Source organism: Giraffa tippelskirchi, chromosome 2 (genome assembly GCF_054371585.1).
Source record: "Giraffa tippelskirchi isolate mGirTip1 chromosome 2, T2T-mGirTip1v1.2.pri, whole genome shotgun sequence".
Classification (NCBI taxonomy): domain Eukaryota; kingdom Metazoa; phylum Chordata; class Mammalia; order Artiodactyla; family Giraffidae; genus Giraffa; species Giraffa tippelskirchi.
The window spans coordinates 104,713,307-104,732,826 of NC_137276.1; the positions used below are offsets into that span (position 1 = coordinate 104,713,307).

General features: G+C 45.0%; 2 protein-coding genes across 4 annotated transcripts in view; both read left to right on the forward strand.

The window, feature by feature from the left end:
* IGSF5 (immunoglobulin superfamily member 5) overlaps positions 1-10,832 on the forward strand; it is a 53,243-nt gene extending 42,411 nt beyond the window's left edge. For both annotated transcript variants that reach the window (XM_081574153.1, XM_081574154.1), the window contains one exon: positions 7,899-10,832. In XM_081574153.1, the coding sequence (XP_081430279.1) occupies positions 7,899-7,994 (96 nt within the window). In that variant the 3' untranslated portion in view covers positions 7,995-10,832. The remainder of the gene's footprint in view (positions 1-7,898) is intronic.
* A 4,512-nt stretch (positions 10,833-15,344) lies between these two features.
* The window catches only part of PCP4 (Purkinje cell protein 4), a 122,047-nt gene continuing 117,871 nt past the window's right edge, over positions 15,345-19,520 (forward strand). The window contains exon 1 of one of the 2 annotated variants that reach the window (XM_081574157.1): positions 15,345-15,765. The gene's annotated coding sequence lies outside the window, so the exon portion shown is untranslated. The remainder of the gene's footprint in view (positions 15,766-19,520) is intronic. The other variant, XR_014078017.1, reaches the window with a different exon arrangement.

Below are 19,520 nucleotides of genomic sequence, written 5' to 3' on the forward strand. Positions count from 1 at the left end.
GTATGGACATCTTGCCAGAGACATGTGCCTCCCAGGCCTGTGTAGGGAAGGGGACCTTGAATGCTCAGCCACGTATTGAGAGGAGCTAAATGATGCTGTTAGCAGCCACCAAGGTAGCCAGGTGGGAAGATGTATGAGGGGTTCGAGGCACAGAAGCACAGAAGTTCGATGGACCTTCGTGACAAATTGTGAGCTCCTGGTATGAGTTCAAGCTACTGCCTCAAGCTGGGTGGCAGAGAATAGAGAGGTAAAACTCTTCCCATTAAACTGCTCCTGTGGGCACCTGTATCTTTTGGCTGTAGAGATGCAACAGTTTCCCCTTCGAAGGGCTGGTCTCTTGACTTAAGAGGTGGTGGGTGAAAGGGAGCAATTGCCAGGCTGTGATGGGCATTCCTGTCAAGACCCCATGATTGGACCTGAGTGGGCACTGCGTGCTGATGAAGGGGCTCTCCCTCGGTGTCAAGCATGGTCACCCCAAGGACACCTTTAAGCCAGTCATTACTTCAGTGTCCTTTCTGTGGTTTCCTTTTAATGGCTTGTGTCTTTCCACCAGAGAAGTCACAGTGCTCAGGTCTGGGATGGAGGGCGGGGCAGGGGGAGAAGATACAGAAGTGGGTCGTGTCCCATGTCCCTGATGTAAAGGAGGAGAAGGGGGACTACGGATGTGCTTGTATACAGGAGGATGGTGTTCGGAGCTCTGAGTGGACACTCAGTTCAAATTGCTGTTTTGAAAATATACAGGGAGACATTTCATTTAGTTTCTTTTCCAATTTCTCCATCTCTTCCTTTTTTTTTTTATGTTCTTTCTCAAGCACAGTAGAAAAGCTTTTTCATACATATATAAATAGTATGTATAATATATATCTTAGAAAACTTACAAATTTTGGCCTAACTAAAAAATTTATGACATTTTGACTCCACTTGTTTGACTTAGTGTGAATGAAGTGCTAGATTCCAGTTAAAAAAAAAATAGATGTGCAACAAGCAACAAAGATTTACTGTATAGCACAGGGAACTATAGTCAATATCTTATAAAAACCTACAATGGAAAATAACCTGAAAAATAATATATGTGTATATGTATAACTGAATCACCTTGCTGTGCACCAGAAACATTGTAAGTTAATGGTACTTTGATGAAAAATATATATGATGAAAAAAATATACAGGGAGAGAAATTTAGGATGTTTCTTCTTCTTAAACATGAAACCAGTTAGATAATCTATTGGTGGAAAAAGAACAGTGGCCATTGAGGTACTGGGCCCTGGGGGCTGGTAACACACCCCCATGCTTCTTGAAGTGTTTCTAAGTTTTCTAGGCAAGCAGGGCACCTCAGCCAGAGCACCAGGTTTCTTAAGAATCAAAGAGAATGCAAGCAAGATGAACTATTTTTGCCTGAGCTAGAAACTGACAAAAGGTTTTTAAATAGCTGGATTTTTCTAAGTGAGGGAACTTAGGACAAGCACATTTCTGAAAAGGCCCATCTTTGATCCTTAAGCAAAAGGTGCCTTGCAGGTGTGGGTCCAGGCACTGTGTCCTCATTGCCTATTTGGGAAACCTGGACGTGAGGTGTACCGTGGATTATGCTTCCCGTGAGGCCCTTAAAGGAGGGAAGAATTGTGTAAGTCACTCAGTCGTGTCAGACTCTTTGTGACTCCATGGAGTGTAGCCCATCAGGCTCCTCTGTCCATGGAAGTCTCCAGGCAATAATACTGGAGTGGTAGCTATTCCCTTCTCCAGGGGACCTTCCTGACCCAGGGATCAAACTCTGGTCTCCTGCTTTGCAGGCGATTCTTTACAACTGAGCCACAACAGAAGCCCTAAAGGAGGGAGGGAACAGACAAATATCATATGATATCGCAACTATGTGGAATCTACAAAATGATACAAATCAACTTATTTACAAAACAGACTTGCAGACACAGAAAATGAACTTATGGTTCCAAAAGGGAAAGTGAGAGAAGGGATAAATTAGGAGTTTGGGATTAAAAGATACACACCACTCTGTATATATAACCAACAAGACCTACTGTAGAACACAGGGAACTATATTCAATATTTTGTAATAAGCTATGAAGGTAAAATAATCTATGAAAAGAATCTGAAAAAATACATGGATAGGTAAATCACTTTGCTGGACACCTGAAACTAACATGACATTCTTATACTCCAATTTAAGAAAAAAAGGAGGAGGGCAGGAAGAAGATGGTCCACAGAGGAAAGGGCTGGCCTTCAGTAGTTCCCTTCCATGGCCTTGTTTCAAAGAGGACACAGTCCTGCATGGGGTCATCTGGCCCCTGGAGACCCACCAGGTGGTCAAGCCACAGCTTGTAGGAGCAGGTCCAGACCACCTTTAGCGAGAGGTTCCTTTAGAACTTGCCATAGCCAGGCCTGCAGCTGGTCTGTGTGGCTGCGTCTCCCACTGTGCCAGTGGTGGGGACCCTCCTCAGAACTTCTTAGGCCACAGAGCAAGGACGGTGCACTCTGTGCTTTCTTGCCTTGTAACTTTTCTCCCTGTGCAGTGACCCCTGCTCCCTGGAGGGCCCAGGACAGGCAGCTGAGAGTCATTCAGAGCCCTGTCCCTTGTCCTTTTGTCCTGCCCTCCTCTCCGCGTGCCTCCCTGTGACTCAATCTGTTCACTTTGCTGTCCGTGCTGCTGTGAGGCCACCCACCTCAGGGGCCCAGAGCAGGTGCCCAGTGAGTCTCCTGTCCAAGAGCTGGCTGGTTAGACTTCAGGGTGGTTGACTACGGATGACACAATTTTACAGAAAATCTGAGCTAGGATCAGGTCCTGAGAAGCCTGTTAGTTAAACGGAGAGATCTCAGGTTGTGAGTCAGCCTGCAGCAAAAGTTTGGCCCAGGCTCCTCACCACAGAGCTGGTTGGGTCAGATGCCTGTCCCGTGGATGGAGACAGGGCTTTTGTGTGAGAGCAGCTGAGGCTCCTGCCCTGGGTCAGCAGGTCTCAGAGCAGGGCCATCTTGCCTTTGACTAGTCCAGCATCTCATGAGTCCACCTGTGTGTGTTCTCCCCACGCCGCCTTCTCATCTCAGCTGGTGTCTTCCTTACCCTCCACATCTTCGGAGGTCTTAGGTAGTGGAAGGCCGGGGACTACATGCAGTCTGGCAGGGCATTCTGGGTGCTCATTAAATACTAATTTCCCTCTAGTGGAGAATGTCCTCAACACCCAGCTTTACGTTGTCACGAGTAAAGTGATACCAGGAGCCTGAGTGCTTATAGACTGCTCACCACAATGCAATCACGACAAAAATATTATTTGACTGGAGTAGATGAGTCTGCAACATTCTGTTTCAGGTCCTTGAAGAAAGGTGCATGATTCCAGGTCAAACTGCCATCTTGCTCCTTTGTAATTTTGGTCCCTCAGGGTTTCTTCAAGGCTGTCTTGTTCAAACGTGATCTAGGGAAGAGGGAGCCTGAAGGGCCCTGGGTGCAATGCACAGGGGAGTCATCGGTGTGGCCTTTGGGGTACCCAGGTTCCTGGTCCCCCCACCATGGACCTCCTGGCTCAGTCCAGCTGGTGGGGGGGGCAGCCTGGGCATCTCTGCATTTTAGAGCCAGTGGAGGGGTTTTTGACACGTGGCTGGATTGAAGGGTTATTGCCTAAGATGGAAATGGCCTTGTAGGTGGGGAGAGTGGGATGTTGCCAAAGATCGACTTGGCTACTTTGTCATTTCACCCTGGGCAATACTTAAGATTTGCTCAGAGTCCCAAGACATTCATGTTAACCACACTGGGCTGGGATTTACTGGACCACTCTCCAGGACTGATGCTGCCTGCACACCATGTGATTCCCAGGTGGTTCAGCAGTAAAGAATCCACCTGCTAGTGCGGGAGATGCAGGTTCTATCCCTGGACCGGGAAGATCCCCTAGAGAAGGAAATGGCAACCCGCTCCAGTATTTTTGCCTGGAGAATCCCATGGACAGAGGAGCCTGGTGGGCTACAGTTCATGGGGTTGCAAAAGAGCTGACATGACTGAACAACCAAACAGAAGCAGCAGCACTCTTGCTGGCAACATGTGGACCCTGCTTTAAGGAGAGGAGGCCCTGGGGTCTGTGACCACACCTGCTCAGAGCTGAGCACAGGCATCGAGGAGCAGGCTGTTTGGGGAGTTACTCTCACCCTTCCTTCAGTCCCACCCAGAGTTCTACCATCTGTATCTACATCCCCAGGCTGCTGAGAGCATCCACATGCTGTGTCCTCATCATGCATCACCAGGCGTGATTTTAATTACAACCTACGCTCAGCAGTTACTGGAACAGGAGCCTGGATCCTTAATACTTGTGTGTGTGTGTTAGTCGCTCAGTCGTGTCCGACTCTTTGCGACCCCATGAACTGATCCCAGGTTCCTCTGTCCGTGGAATTCTCCAGGCAAGAATACTGGAGTAGGTCACCGTTTCCCTCTCCATGGGGTCTTCCCAAAACCAGGGATTGAACCTGGGTCTCCCACATTGCAGGCAGATTCTTTACTGTCTGAGCCACCAGGGAAACCCTCTTCATACTTTGAGTGAGTCAGTGACAGTCGCTCAGTCATGTCCCACTCTTTGCAACCCAATAGACTGAAGCCTGCCAGGCTCCTTTGTCCAGGAAGGGGTAAAACTCTATCTGCTGTGGCACCATCTCCTCATAACTCTCGCTTCTTCGACACCCTCCCTGTTAGGGTCCAGAACACCGGAGGCCCGCACTGCTGTGGGAAGGTCAGCATAGTTGTCGTGGGGAACCCCTGTTTTCAGATCCCCAGGTGTCTCCGGTTCTTTCAGTGCTGACGGTCCTTGAGGACTTCAGAAGGGGCGAGGGCTCAGCTCTGGGGCAGTGTCAATGGGGACAGGCTGTGGGCTGGAGGTTGCCTCCACATAAGGCCAGCCACTGTGATCTGGAGCTACCAGAGACCATGGCTGATGTAGGTCAGCTCCACTGGGAGTTGCAGCCTTCTAAACCAAGGGAAGTGGCCTCTGCTAGCCTCCTGGAGCACCTCCCATGCTCATCCCCACCTCTCAGCCCACTGCCCTGCCAGGTCCCCCCGAACTTGAGACTCTTTACCAGGGGTGGAGAGAGATAGTCCTTATTACTGTCACAACTGGAAGAAATGGGGGGTGTTTCTCCTGTATTCTGGGTCCCAAAGAAGGCTCGCTGAGCGTGGAGATGAAGCCGGCATCTAGAAACATGTTAGTCTGGGTACCAGCGGACTGAGCAGTGGTCCTCAGGACAGAGACTCACTTCTGGGGCTTGTTAAAATCCTTCCTCCTGAGTCTCTTCCAGACTTTCTGGGCCAGAATCTCTGGGAGATATAGCTGAAGGATGGACATTTTTACTGTGCTCCTGGGCAATCTGCTTTGAGGAAAATTCGTTTGTGGCTCAGCATGAAAACATAACAGACATGCATTGCATTCTTCCTAAGGGGATGTCATCCCTGAGTTTTGGAGCTTCACTTACATCCGTGCATTTGGAATGAACTGTGTTCATGACCTCACTGCAGGGAGCTTGCTGCAGAGCACAGAGGAGTCAAGATGCTTGTTGGGGGCTGTGAGGAGGGTCACATGGAAGTGTCCTGACATTGAAGTACTCCATAACCATGAGGCATCATAGTTGGGGAACACTTTTTAAATCTCCCGTGTTTTATGTGGGTCCTAAGGCACAATGCTTTCAATATGAATGAATAAAAGAAGATTTTAGGCTGTAGAAATCCCAGATCATGCACTGAATTTTAGGAAGACTCAGAAGGTAAAAACAAGACTGATTTTCAAAATTTGCATTAATCAACACATGACACTCTTCTTCCTGATTATTTCTATTCTGGTTGCATCTCCAGTTAAGACATATAACACTGATGTTATTTTCCAGACAAGAATTTCTGTTGGTGAGGTACAATTAACATAGGTGCCACTGTCCATTAATTCATTAGCACAAAACTGATCAAGTCAGAAATTTCTTCCTGAAAATTGCAGTCAATGAGAAAGGAAACCTTCTTTTATTTTGATACAAAACCATGTGGTTTGCAAATATTTCGCATCATGATGAATATTTAAAACAAACAATCCTCCTTTTCCTCTCCTTGACTCACTGGCAGTCCATTTTTTCTAGTTATTTCAGGAAATTCTGTGTCTTTCCTTCCAAGTCTGTTAGTTTTGGGGGATGAGCTTATGAATAATTCGAAACCTGGGTTATGTCTTCCCTGCTTATCTCTCTTGTACTGAGACCAACAGAAATAAACTCTTGATAAATTTAGAAAACAACATTGGTTGGTGCAACCATGTCATGGGGAAAAGGCAAACAACAGCAAAACCCCAGGCATCATCACAACAGAAGCACCATCCTTGTGGCATGGTGTAGCCCCATCAGCCACAAGGTTCTCCTTGTGTGACTGGGAATCAATGAATTAAGACCAGGAGTCAGAGTGATGCCTTACCCAAGACTCGCTGACGTTAATTATTCATGGTGGCCTGTTACATTATTTAAGATGTTAAATGCAGCTCCGGGGCCCTGCAGTCTGAGCCAGCATCTTCAGGATGGGCAGGAAAATACACTGCATGTAATTTATTTTTTATTTTATTTTTTAAAACCTTTTCATTTTGCATTGGTGTATGCATGTGTGCTAAGTAACTTCAGTTGTGTCTGACTCTTTGCAACCCTGTGGACTGTAGCCCGCCAGGCTCCTCTGTTCATGGGATTCTCTGGGCAATAATACTGGAGTGGGTTGCCATGCCCTTCCTTCTCCATGGGATTCTCTGGGCCCAGGGATTGAACCCGCATCTCTTACGTCTCCTGCATTGGCAAGCAGGTTCTTTACCACTAGCACCACCTGTGTAGACAATTAACAACGTAGTGATAGTTTCAGGTGAACAGGGAAGGGACTCAGCCATACATATACATGTATCCATTCTCTCCCAACCCATCCTCCTTGAGCAGAGTTCCCTGTGCTATCCAGTAGGTCTTTTTTGGTTATCCATTTTAATATAGCAGTGTGTACATGCCCATCCCAGATGCCCTAGCTATCCCTTCCCCCTATCTTTTCCTCTGCAGCCATAAGTTTGTTCTCTAAGTCTGTGAGTCTGCTTTTGTTTTGTAAGTTCATTTGTATCATTTCTTTTAGATTCCACATATAAAGGATGTCATATGATATTTCTCCTTCTCTGTCTGACTTACTTCACTCAGTATGACAATCTCTAGGTCCATCCATGTTGCTGCAAATGGCATTATTTCACTCTTTTTAATGGCTGAGTGATATTCCATTGTATTATGTACCTTCTTCTTTATCCATTCTTCTGTCGATGGACATTTAGTTTGCTTCCATGTCTTGACCATTGTAAACAGTGCTGTAATAAACATTGGGATGCACGTATCCTTTCAGATCATGTTTTTCTCCAGATATACTGCATATATTCTAACAGGGAAGCACTCTTCCACAGGCATTGGCCCCTTGGAGGAGTGAGTGTTCTGCTTGGGAGCGCATTTCAGAAAGGGGATGTAAGAGCCAGGAAAACTGTCTGAGGAGATAGATGAGTGATCTACATGGAGTCAGTTCATCAATTTTGCTCCTTTCCTTTAGGAAGGAGTGTGTTATTTAAAGAAGGTTGAAAATATTTTATATTTTCACATAATGGTAAGAATTAGGAATATTAAAAAACTGTAATATTAAAAAGGCTGTAATTTGCCTTCATACACATTCTAGATTCTTTGAATTGGATCTCTCTTTAGGCCCTGAATTTGGGAAATGTCTAGAGTGTTGTACTGAAAATCATGAAGGAAGGACACATGCTAACATTTGTATTCCTCTCTGCATCCTCATTTTATCTTCGCTGATGAGTGGAGCTTTCTTCTCAAATGTGCCTTTTATGGTGATCTCAAGCAACTCACTTCATCCTTTTTTTCTTTGTCTTCAGGAATCTGATCACCACCAGCTGGGCCCAGCAAATCACCCACAGGTGTCCTTTAACGTGGCCAGTCCTAGGAAGGTCAGGAATGTGACTTTGGTATAGTACAGACATCCCTTTGGCTTCACATGGCTCTTGACTGAGGACCTACATCTCATTGCTCACGATGTCATCATTGCTTACTGTGATGTCATCACTGCTGTCATTCTAACGCTGGGCTCCCACTTTGCAGCATGACCTGGAAGGAGCAATGTTGTCATCATCAGAATGGATATTTTATTTTGAGAGAAGGAATCCATTTTCCCAGCTTCTAAAGTGGAATTTGACTTTTAAAATATTTCAAGATTTCAACGAATTCCATAGTTACTAAGTAAAAGTTGCACATTCATTATGATAATGCTTCTCATCACTCAACACTCCTGCTTGCTAACCCAGCAAATGACAGATAAGTCTACTTCCCATTGTGACGTTTAAGAGGTCTTTATTATCCAGAGTCTTTTGAAGATAATATTTATGTATGTTTACTATGTGGGTATTATTGCGTATTATCTGTGGAAAAAAGAGGATTAAAAATTAGAATCCATCAGATGACTGATCACTAGACCATTCAGGTATGACCTAAATCAAATCCCTTATGATTATACAGTTGAAGTGACAAATAGATTTAAGGGACTAGATCTGATAGACAGAGTGCCTGATGAACTATGGACAGAGGTTCGTGACATTGTACAGGAGACAGGGATCAAGCCCATCCCCAAGAAAAAGAAATGCAAAAAAGCAAAATGACTTTCTGAGGAGGCCTTAACAAATAGCTGTGAAAAGAAGAGAAGCGAAAAGCAAAGGAGAAAAGGAAAGATATTCCCATCTGAATGCAGAGTTCCAAAGAATAGCAAGGAGAGATAAGAAAGCCTTCCTCAGTGATCAATGCAAAGAAATAGAGGAAAACAAGAGAAGGGGAAAGACTAGAGATCTCTTCAAGAAAATTAGAGATACCAAGGGAACATTTCATGCAAAGATGGGCTCGATAAAGGACAGAAATGGTATGGACCTAACAGAAGCAGAAGATATTAAGAAGAGGTGGCAAGAATACACAGAAGAACTGTACAAAAAAGATCTTCATGACCCAGATAATCACGATGGTGTGATCACTCACCTAGAGCCAGACATCCTGGAATGTGAAGTCAAGTGGGCCTTAGAAAGCATCACTATGAACAAAGCTAGTAGAGGTGATGGAATTCCAGTTGAGCTATTTCAGATCCTCAAAGATGATGCTGTGAAAGTGATGCACTCAATATGACAGCAAATCTGGAAAACTCAGCAGTGACCACAGGACTGGAAAAGGTCAGTTTTCATTCCAATACCAAAGAAAGGCAATGCCAAAGAATGCTCAAACTACCACACAATTGCAGTCATCTCACACGCTAGTAAAGTAATGCTCAAAATTCTCCAAGCCAGGCTTCAGCAATACATGAACCGTGAACTTCCAGATGTTCAAGCTGGTTTTAGAAAAGGCAGAGGAACCAGAGATCAAATTGCCAACATCCGCTGGATGATCGAAAAAGCAAGAGAGTATCAGAAAAACATCTATTTCTGCTTTATTGACTATGCCAAAGCCTTTGACTGTGTGGATCACAATGAACTGTGGAAAATTCTGAAAGAGATGGGAATACCAGACCATCTGACCTGTCTCTTGAGAAACCTGTATGCAGGTCAGGAAGCAACAGCTAGAACTGGACATGGAACAACAGACTGGTTCCAAATAGGAAAAGGAGTACATCAAGGCTGTATATTGTCACCCTGCTTATTTCACTTACATGCAGAGTACATCATGAGAAATTCTGGGCTGGAAGAAACACAAACTGGAATCAAGATTGATGGGAGAAATATCAATAACCTCAGATATGCAGATGACACCATCCTTATGGCAGAAAGTGAAGAGGAACTAAAGAGCCTCTTGATGAAAGTGAAAGAGGAGAGTGAAAAAGTTGGCTTAAAGCTCAACATTCAGAAAACTAAGATCATGGCATCTGGTCCCATCACTTCGTGGGAAATAGATGGGGAAACAGTGGAAACAGTGTCAGACTTTATTTTTTGGGACTCCAAAATCACTGCTGATGGTGATTGCAGCCATGAAATTAAAAGACGCTTACTCCTTGGAAGGAAGGTTATGACCAACCTAGATAGCATATTGAGAAGCAGAGACATTACTCTGCCAACAAAGGTCCATGTAGTCAAGGTTATGTTTTTCCAGTGGTCATGTATTGGTGTGAGAATTGGACTATAAAGAAATTGAGCGCTGAAGAACTGATGCTTTTGAACTGTGGTGTTGGAGAAGACTCTTGAGAGTCCCTTGGACTGCAAGGAGATCCAACCAGTCCATCCTAAAGGAGATCAGTCCTGGGTGTTCATTGGAAGGACTGATGTTGAAGCTGAAACTCCAATACTTTGGCCACCTCATGCGAAGAGTTGACTCATTGGAAAAGACCCTAATGCTGGGAAGGATTGGGGGCAGGAGGAGAAGGGGACGAGAGAGGATGAGATGGCTGGATGGCATCACCAACTCGTTGGACATGGGTTTGGGTAGACTCCGGGAGTTGGTGATGGACAGGGAGGCCTGGTGTGCTGCGATTCACGGCGTTGCAAAGAGTCAGACATGAGTGAGCGACTGAACTGAACTGAACTGAGATGACTGAAATTGCCCAGAAAATCATAAGTTGTAAGTTATAAATAATATTACATTCTAAAGCAGAAGTGCACCTTGAGAAATATCTTATTATTGGATATTGACATGAAGACATTCATTTATATCTGCTCCCTTATCAATCTTGTTCTCATGTCCTCAGATGATGTGGATTTTGCTGTTTGGGGGAAGTATCTCCAGCCATGAAAAAACTGGAAACGGGCAATATGTTCTTTCATAATAAAAGGGAAGACACCAAAAAACCTTTCATTTTTCTTCTTAACTCTTTACTGTTTAAATGGTTTAAATAATTATAGAGTTTAAGAATCAAGCATTTTCCAAGAAACAAAACAGGAGACCTCTATTAAAAATTCTTTTTTCATTGTTTATGTAGAGATTCTCAGTGTATTTTGCTCGCGACCCCATCTCTTGATATTTAACATAGTGGTTGGACTATGATTTGACTGAACTCTGCACTGGTTGGTGCAGATTACTGTAATGGCTAGTAATCAGCATCTGCCCTGAGCCCCCCAGGCCCGACCATGCTATTGTCAAGGTAGAATTTGACTTTTCAGAAGTGTTAGAATTTTAGTGAATTCCTTAACTGCTGCTGCTGCTAAGTCGCATTAGTCGTGTCCGACTCTGTGCGACCCCATAGACGGCAGCCCACCAGGCTCCCCTGTCTCTGGGATTCTCCAGGCAAGAACAGTGGAGTGGGTTGGCATTGCCTTCTCCAGAATTCCTTAGAGTTACCTGGTAAAAGACACAAATTCATTGTGATGATGATGTTTCTTATCATTCACTCCTGTGTGCTAATCCATTCACAGAAAAGTCTGTACAGGCAGACCTCAGAAATGTTGTAGGTTCAGTTCCAGACCACAGCAATAGAGCAAGTCACACAATTTTTTTTTTTTTGGATTCCCAGAGCATGTAAAACTTATATTTACATATACTGTAGTCTGTTAAATGTGCCTTTGTGTTACGTCTAAAAGAACAATGCACACATCTTTATTAAAAAATATTTTCTTGCTAAAAAGTGCTTACCATCATCTGAGTGGTCAATGAATTGCAAACTTTCTGCAAGAGTCACATCAGAAATTACTGATCACAGGTTACCATGTCGATTGAAAAAAACTGCCCAACCTAAAAACTGAGAATTTTTTTATTTGGCAAATTTTCTAAAGACATCAAGCCTGGAAGGCAGCCTCCTAGTGAGCTCTGAGGGACTGGTCCCAAGAGGTAAGGGAGGAGACAGGATATATAGGAGTTTTTGCAACAATGACCAGATAGTCATCAAAAGATGACTGTTAATTAAAGAAATACAGACATCTGAAGTTAAGCAATTCAGTGTTTTTCTATGTATGGGTAGTTACAAGAGCCTGTGCTCGCTGAAATTCCTTTTCTGTGCATCTCAGCTGTCTGGAGCCAGGATCTTGTTCTTTCCTATCCTGAGTTCCCTCAGGGCTCACCTTCAGGGCCGACTGCAGTGGTTGATGGCTTGACGGCCACAGCATCCTTTGTTTACTGATATGGCGGGAAACATTTTACATACATAATCACAGCAAGTATAATAATAATGAAAGTTCGAAATACTGTGAGAATCACCAAACTGTGACACAGAGACAGGAAGTGAGCAAAGGCTGCTGGAAAAATGGCACTGATAGACTTCTGCTGGGTGTCACAAACCTTCAGTTTGTAAATTCAATATCTATGAAGCACAATAAAGCAAAGCATAATAAAATGATATGTATCTGTATACTATCATGATATAAAATATTTTTTGATCTTTAATTACATTCAGCCCCTACCCTGGACCCTCTTCTATGAATTGATGACTAACTCAAGGGAGATTTGCTGGCACAACATAGAACTAAGTTCTGCTCTGTACCTGTTCTGATTGGCTGGTTCCCATATATTATCCATTCTGATTGGTTGATGTCCATACAATATCCTTTCTGATTGGGTGGTTCCCATGCACTATGCATTCTGATTTGTTGGTGTACCTACACTAACCATTCTGATTGGTTGGCTCATCTACCCTGTCCATTCTGATTGGATGGCTTTCCTACTTTCAGTTCAGTTCAGTTTGGTTGCTCAGTCATGTCTGATTGTTTGCGACCCCATGGACTGCAGCAATGCCAGGCTTCCCTATCCATCACCAACTCCCCGGAGCTTGCTCAAACTCACTTCCATTAAGTCGGTGATGCCATACAACCATCTCATCTTGTCATCCCCTTCTCATCCTGCCTTCAGTCTTTCAGGTTGTCAAATACTTTGAATATCACCACTACTTAGAGGATCCTGAAAAAAATACCTCTTATAAGACGTTGTCCCTAATGTGAGGGAATTGGCCACCTATGTTCTTGAAGAGTGAAACTAAAAGTGCAAAATTTCAGAAAGCCATGAACATTGCTATATCATTTTCCTGAGAGTCCTTTAATGAGAAACATTAAATGTTTCTAATGAGAAACATTAATTGCCAATACAACTGCTTAAAAACGAGACTCTTGTTTATTATCAAGACTTCTTTACTTCCCGTCAACATGATTCTGTCTCCCACCACCATCCCTGAATGAGAAAGAAGAAAGACCAGAGTGTTCAGGAGACCCTTTAAGCAGAGCTGTTTGATGAGTTGAATTCCGTAGTTTTCACTTCATGGTTTACTTTCCTTAAATTGCCACAGAATTTGGATCCTGGGACAAGGCAAATATTATGTCATTTATGCCTTTTGTAACCTTTACAGAATCTAGCTTTCTGTAGGCATTGAGTAAATACTGACATCAAATAGGTCAATATTGAGAAAGATAGTATATTGAAGTATAATGAATATTTGCCATCTACCTGCTATAAGAATCATATTCTTATGGGTATTCTAAGAGTTGAGGGTGTTGCATGTAGAATACAATTGAACTTTAAGTTTTAAACTCTGGAGAATGATTCCAAATGATCTCCATAGAAATCTCTCCAACTTGCTACATGCTTGGTGAATCAGTCTATAATATTTTTTCATTCATTAGGTTCTGGGAAGTTTTCCTATATTATGAGTAAACAGTTTCTTACAGTAGCTTATTCCATGAGTAAGTTTTCTCAAAGGGATCCTTGGCTAGTTTATTTATTTTTTTAATATTTATTTATTTATTTGGCTGTGTTCAGTCTTAATTGCAGCATGGGGGATCTAGTTCCCTGACTGGGAAGGAAACCCAGGTCCCCTGCATTGGGAGTATGGAGTCTTAGCCACTGGACTACCAGGGAAGTCCCCTGGCTAGTTTTTACTTTACAAGAGGTATGAACATTTTATAAACAGAACTATCTAGAGTTGACCTATCCAGTACCATAGGCACATATGGCTATTTGCATTTAAATTATTTGAAATTAAATGAAATATGACTGAGTTCCTCAGTCCCAGTGGCCACATGTCAAGTGCTCAATACCACGTGTGGCTAGTGGCTGCTAGCTATGTCGAACATGTAGATTACAGATTTCATTGCTGCAGAAAGCTTTTTGGATAGTGCTGACCTAGAGCTATCTACTTGGAAATGACCTTGGTGTGTCAAGGATGGGCTCTTTTACACAAACACGCAATCTGTGTTTGCTCTCAGTGTTATGTCTGTGTACTTGCCAGTTTCTATTTAGGAATCCTGCAAACCCCAGGGCAGCTCTCAACTGATAATGGGAATGTGCTGATGTGATAAGTCTCTCTCTCACTCCTGCAATGCACAGAGCTGAAGCAGGCTCGGGGGAAGGGGTGAGAGAAGTTAAAGCATCATGTCCAAGGACATTTCTCTGAAATATACATATGCCTCTCTGCCAATGAAAGACCAATGAAGCTACAGATGCATTTAAATAAGTATCCCTCAAAGCCTTGAGTCATAAAATGATACCCAGGGAGACCACACCTGCCCATCCTTCCAGGGTTCTTTGACGTTGGTTACACTGTCAGATTCCAAGGCTGCCCCAGGGAGTTAAGCATCTTCCTTTGTTTACTTAGGGCTTCTCTGGTGGCTCAGCTGGTAGGACTTAAGTAGGACTCAAGTAGGACTCAAGTCATTCAGGAAATCAGCCCTGAATATTCATTGGAAGGACTGATGCTGAACTTGAAGCTCCAAAATTTTGGTCAGCTGACGTGAATAGCTGACGTATCAGAAAAGACTGATGCTGGGAAAGATTGAGGGTAGGAGGAGAAGGGGATAACAGAGGATGAGATGGTTGGATGGCATCACTGATTCAATGGACATGAATTTTGAGCAAACTCAGGAAGAGAGTGAAGGACAGGGAAGCCTGGTGTGCTGCAATCTATTGGTTTGCAAAGAGTCAGACAGGACTTAGTGACTGAACAACAACAACAAGGACTCGAGTCATAATGTCAATACATCGAAGATAATTGCAGAGGTCCAATAGAAGCACTTCCTGTGCTCTTTGTGGCTCTGATCTTGGAAAACCATTAGGGATCTTAGAGCTGGGTTGACGGGTTTTGGGTGGTGATATGACCTGAAGGTGAATGGATGCTGTCAGGGATACAGGAGATGCTGCGTCAGCATCTGCACCTACCGTATAAGTGCGTATCATGCCCTTGGTCTTCCCTGGTGACTCAGTCACTAAAGAACTCGCTTGCAAATACAGGAGACGCGGCTTCAATGGACATGAGCTGAGCAAATTCAGGGAGACAGTGAAGGACAGGGAAGCCTGGTGTGCTGCAGTTCGTGGGGTCACAAAGACTCGGATATGACTTAGTGACTGAACAACAATAGCAACAACAACAACATGCCCTTAGGGAAGAACATGTGTCCTGTGCAAAGACGGAGGACAGTCCTCTTTGTGGGTGGACTGACCCAGGGGAGACCCAGATGAGAACGTGGTTCTCAGACGGAGGAAGAGATGGGCTATTCCAGGGAAAGGGGTTCGGGCTGGTAGAATGGGATAGATGGTGGTCCAGCAGGCCACTGCGGGACATGTAGGTCTGAGGAGCTGTCACCATCCGCAGGACTGACGGGGCACGAGAGGTGGCCAGGCCTGCACAGAGAAGGCCCCTGACAGTTGCTGGGCCACAGGTAGAGGGACACAGCCAAGCCATGGACAACTGACTGGGAGGGAGTGAGGTAACCAAGACACGGTCTCCTCACTCTGCTGCTCACCAAGCCCGACCAGAGCCAGGACTCCAGGGAGCTTGCTGATGGCATCCATGCAGGATGGAGAGGGGTGAGTGTGGCTGATGGATGAGAGAGGCAGGGAGAAGACACCTGATGACATTTAGGATGCAGAAATTGAGGCATCGAGAATGTGCTTGTGATGTCACAGGGAAAGATGTTGTGCCTGGCAGGGTTCCACTTCTTCTTGGGGTGAATCCATTTACCCCAAGAGGACACACGTTGGAGGAAAGGAATTTGGCTGCATTGAACTTTAGTAGGTTTTATCTTTGGTGATGCGTCAGTAGAACAAAGGGATTGAATGGTGAGCTCCTGAAGTCCCTTCTGGAGATGCCCACCTCCCCACACCCCTGCCCTGTCCTCACCTGACATGGTCCACTTCTTAGGACCGAGGTTGCCCTGCTCCAAGTGCGTGCAGACTTTCCTCATCCCTACAGCAATTGGAAGGAGCCTCGTTCCCCTGAAGCTGGTAAATATTTAATTCTCACCCTGCACAGCCTGTAAATCAAGCCACAGGCTGCTGCCTTGGGTGAGGCTCACGCTCTAACATTTATGAAGCAGGTGCCCTGGCTTCTCAACTTAGGAAAGGCAGAGTTTGAGGCAGCAGCCTGGGTCCAGAGCTGAAACAATCCCACAGTCGTCTTCTTTTGTTGAGTGAGACACATTATTTCTAAGACTATAATAAGATTCTGACCCTGCGGGCTGATGGGAAGATTTGTGAGACTCATCACTCACCCTATGGCTTCAGATGGAGAGGTTCGTGCCTGGCCTCATAATAGTACTGGGTTGACAAAGCAGACAATTTATAAGATTCTAGTAACGTCTATGGGGGAAATGTAGCACAGGATGTATTGATTATATTTCTCTACAGAAACCTTAAGAATGTAGGATGTTTCACAGAGCAACTTAATTTAGCAACTCTTGGTAATGCTCCAATTTCATGGCTAATAAAGTCTAAGGTAGTTCAAAGACTAGCACATGATTGTCTAAATCAAAAACTAATTTAAAAAATTACAGTTGATCTAGTTTTGTTTGTTTCACTCAGAATGGACAAATTGGACTGAACTAAAAGGCAGTGCAGTCAGCCTGGAGGCTTAGAGCAGCCTCTTCACAGTTGTGCTGTGTGTGTGTGTGTGTGTGTGTGTGTGTGTGTGTGTGTTCTGTGTTTATGCATGTGACTGTATGATGTGTGTGTGTGTGTCCGCTGTGTTTGTGTGTATGTTTGTATGGTGTGTATGTATGTGTGCTGTTTTTGTATATGTGAATGTATCTGTTTGTGTTGTGTTTATGCATGTGAGTGTATGATGTGTGTGTGCTGTGTTTGTGTGTTTATATGGTGTGTATGTATGTGTGCTGTTTTTGTTTATGTGCATGTTTATGTATGTGTTCTGTGTTTGTGTACCTGAGTGTTTGATGTGTCTGTGAGTGCTGTTTGTGCTGTGTTTTTACAATGTGTGTGTGCCTGTGTATATGTTTGCGTCTGTATGTGTGGGTGTATATGGTATGTATATGAGTGTCTGTACATGTCTGTATAAAGAGCAAGATTAAGGGGAGAGACACTGGTGTTGTGTCCCCCAAGGTGGCTAGTGAACTACAGCTCCTGAGTTGAGTTCAGCTGCTGCTTAGTCTATATGGCCCACGATCTAAGGATGATTTTTACATTTTTAAATGGTTGAAAAAAATCGAAAGAAGAATAATGTTTTATGAGGTGAAAATTATGTGAAATTCAAATGTCGGTGACCACAAGCGAGGTTTTATTAGAAGCCAGTCAATGTGGACGTGTTTTCTGTGGCTACATTCAGGCCTGAGGACAGAGGTGAAAAGAGCGGTGACCGAGACCATTCGGCCTGCAAAGACCGACGCAGTCACTGTGTGGCCCTTTGAATCAGCAGTGTGCTGACCTACCTCCCCACAAGGACACTTTCCTGGGTTATGTCAGTGAGTCCTTGCTTAGTCCAGTGTGGTCCCAATGAGCAAAGTGAAGTCACAAGATAACAGTCACAGACAGACCCGTGTGCCTTCTGATCCCAGGCCTTTGAGAGTCCAGGGTAGGTTCTCTGCTTGCTATGTGTGCTGGGCGACTCTCCCCTGCCTCTCCACCGCTCTTAGGATGAAATCTCAAACCCTGCCATGGCCTCCGAGGCCCAGATGGGTATTCCCCCAACCCTCCCTGGCCAGGCACCACTCTCCACACCCTGGTCACTGCAGTGTGGAAAGTACCGCAGGGATCTATGGGTCCACCCACCCCAGGGCCTTTGTACCTACTTGGATCATCCACTCCCTCCTTCCTTCACTTTATGCAACTCCAGCTGATCCTTCAGCTTCTCTTTGATGAAGCTTCTGGACGCTTCTGCACTGTTAGGTGTCTACTCTGGCTGCTGTGGTTCCGGGTGGGAGCTGGCCGCACAGAAAGATGCCTGAAATTTGGGAGGCGGACATGAAGGCCTAGTGACAATGCACGAGGAAGGGTGGGGTGGGACTCAGGTGCCCTTGGACTTCACCGTTGCCGATGCTGGCCTGCTGCCTGACCTGCAGCGCTTCTTGCTTGCCCGTGACCTGTTCCCCTGCTTCTCTGGGTCTTGGCATGTGTGTGAGGCTCTGCAGGGAAGGTTGCCGGCTTCTGCAGGGCACCTGTGTCGTTGGGGTGTTTGAGCTGAGAGAAAGGCTGTGTTTCTTCCCAGGTTCTCGTTCATGTGGCTGCTGACTATCACTTCACATCTCACTCTTCTGCTGTGGCCCGACTGCAGGGGCCGTGCTCACCTGGGCTTCTCAGCTTCCCCTCACAGGCCCTGCCTAGGGCCTCTTTTCTGACCCTCCGACCCTCCCCTTCTGGGCCTTTCCTTCCCCAGCATGTTCTGTGATGTGAGAGGTGGAATTCTGATGATTAATCCCTTATTCTGACTTTTGAGAATCTCTTGGACTGCAAGATCAAACCAGTCCATCTTAAAGGAAATAAACCCTGAATATTCATTGGAAGGACTGATGCTGAAGCTGAAGCTCCAATACTTTGGCCACCTGATGTGAACAACCGACTCATTGGAAAAGACCCTGATGCTGGGAAAGATTGAGGGCAGGAGGAGAAGGGGGTGACAGGACTGACTAAAGGGACCTGAATCTTAGCAAACTCCGAAAGATAGTGAAGGACAGGGAAGCCTGGCATGCTGCAGTCCAAGGGGTTGCAGAGTTGGACCCAACTGAGCGACTGAAAAACAACAACATTCTGTATTGGAGCTTCCTGCTTCCTTGATGGAACTCTGACTCCCTCCCTGCTGGGTTAATGCCTCGACACAATTAATATGTCACCTTCGCTGTCTCCTTCATTGCACTAATGATGTAATTGTGTAATTAATTACTGACTGGCTACTTTCCCATTAAATTCCGAGAAGGTGGGCTGGCTCCTTAACCAACAGCTCCCTGTGGCCCTGGAATTGTTCCTATCTGGGCAGACATGTTCCATGTGGTGGATACACTCCTGCAAAATGAATGATTCATTTCAGAAGCAGCGTGGGCGCATGGAAATCGGTTTTGCTCTTCTGCTGTGGTTCACCTTGTTTTCAGAACCTCCAGGCCTTCAAGGCTCATTTTGACTAGTGCATGTTAGTGGCCACTCTCCCTTCCTTGGCTCACCTGGTCCCACAGTATCTCCAGTCAAGAGGACGCAGGCACCAAACTGTGGCTCAAAGATGCACAGTTAAGGTAATCTCTGTGATTTTTTTTTATTTTTGGGGAGTCATTACTGAGTTAAATTTTCCCTTTTTTGGAGGCTAGAGGCCTCCAAAAGCCTGGTGCAGAGGAAACAGCCTGCAA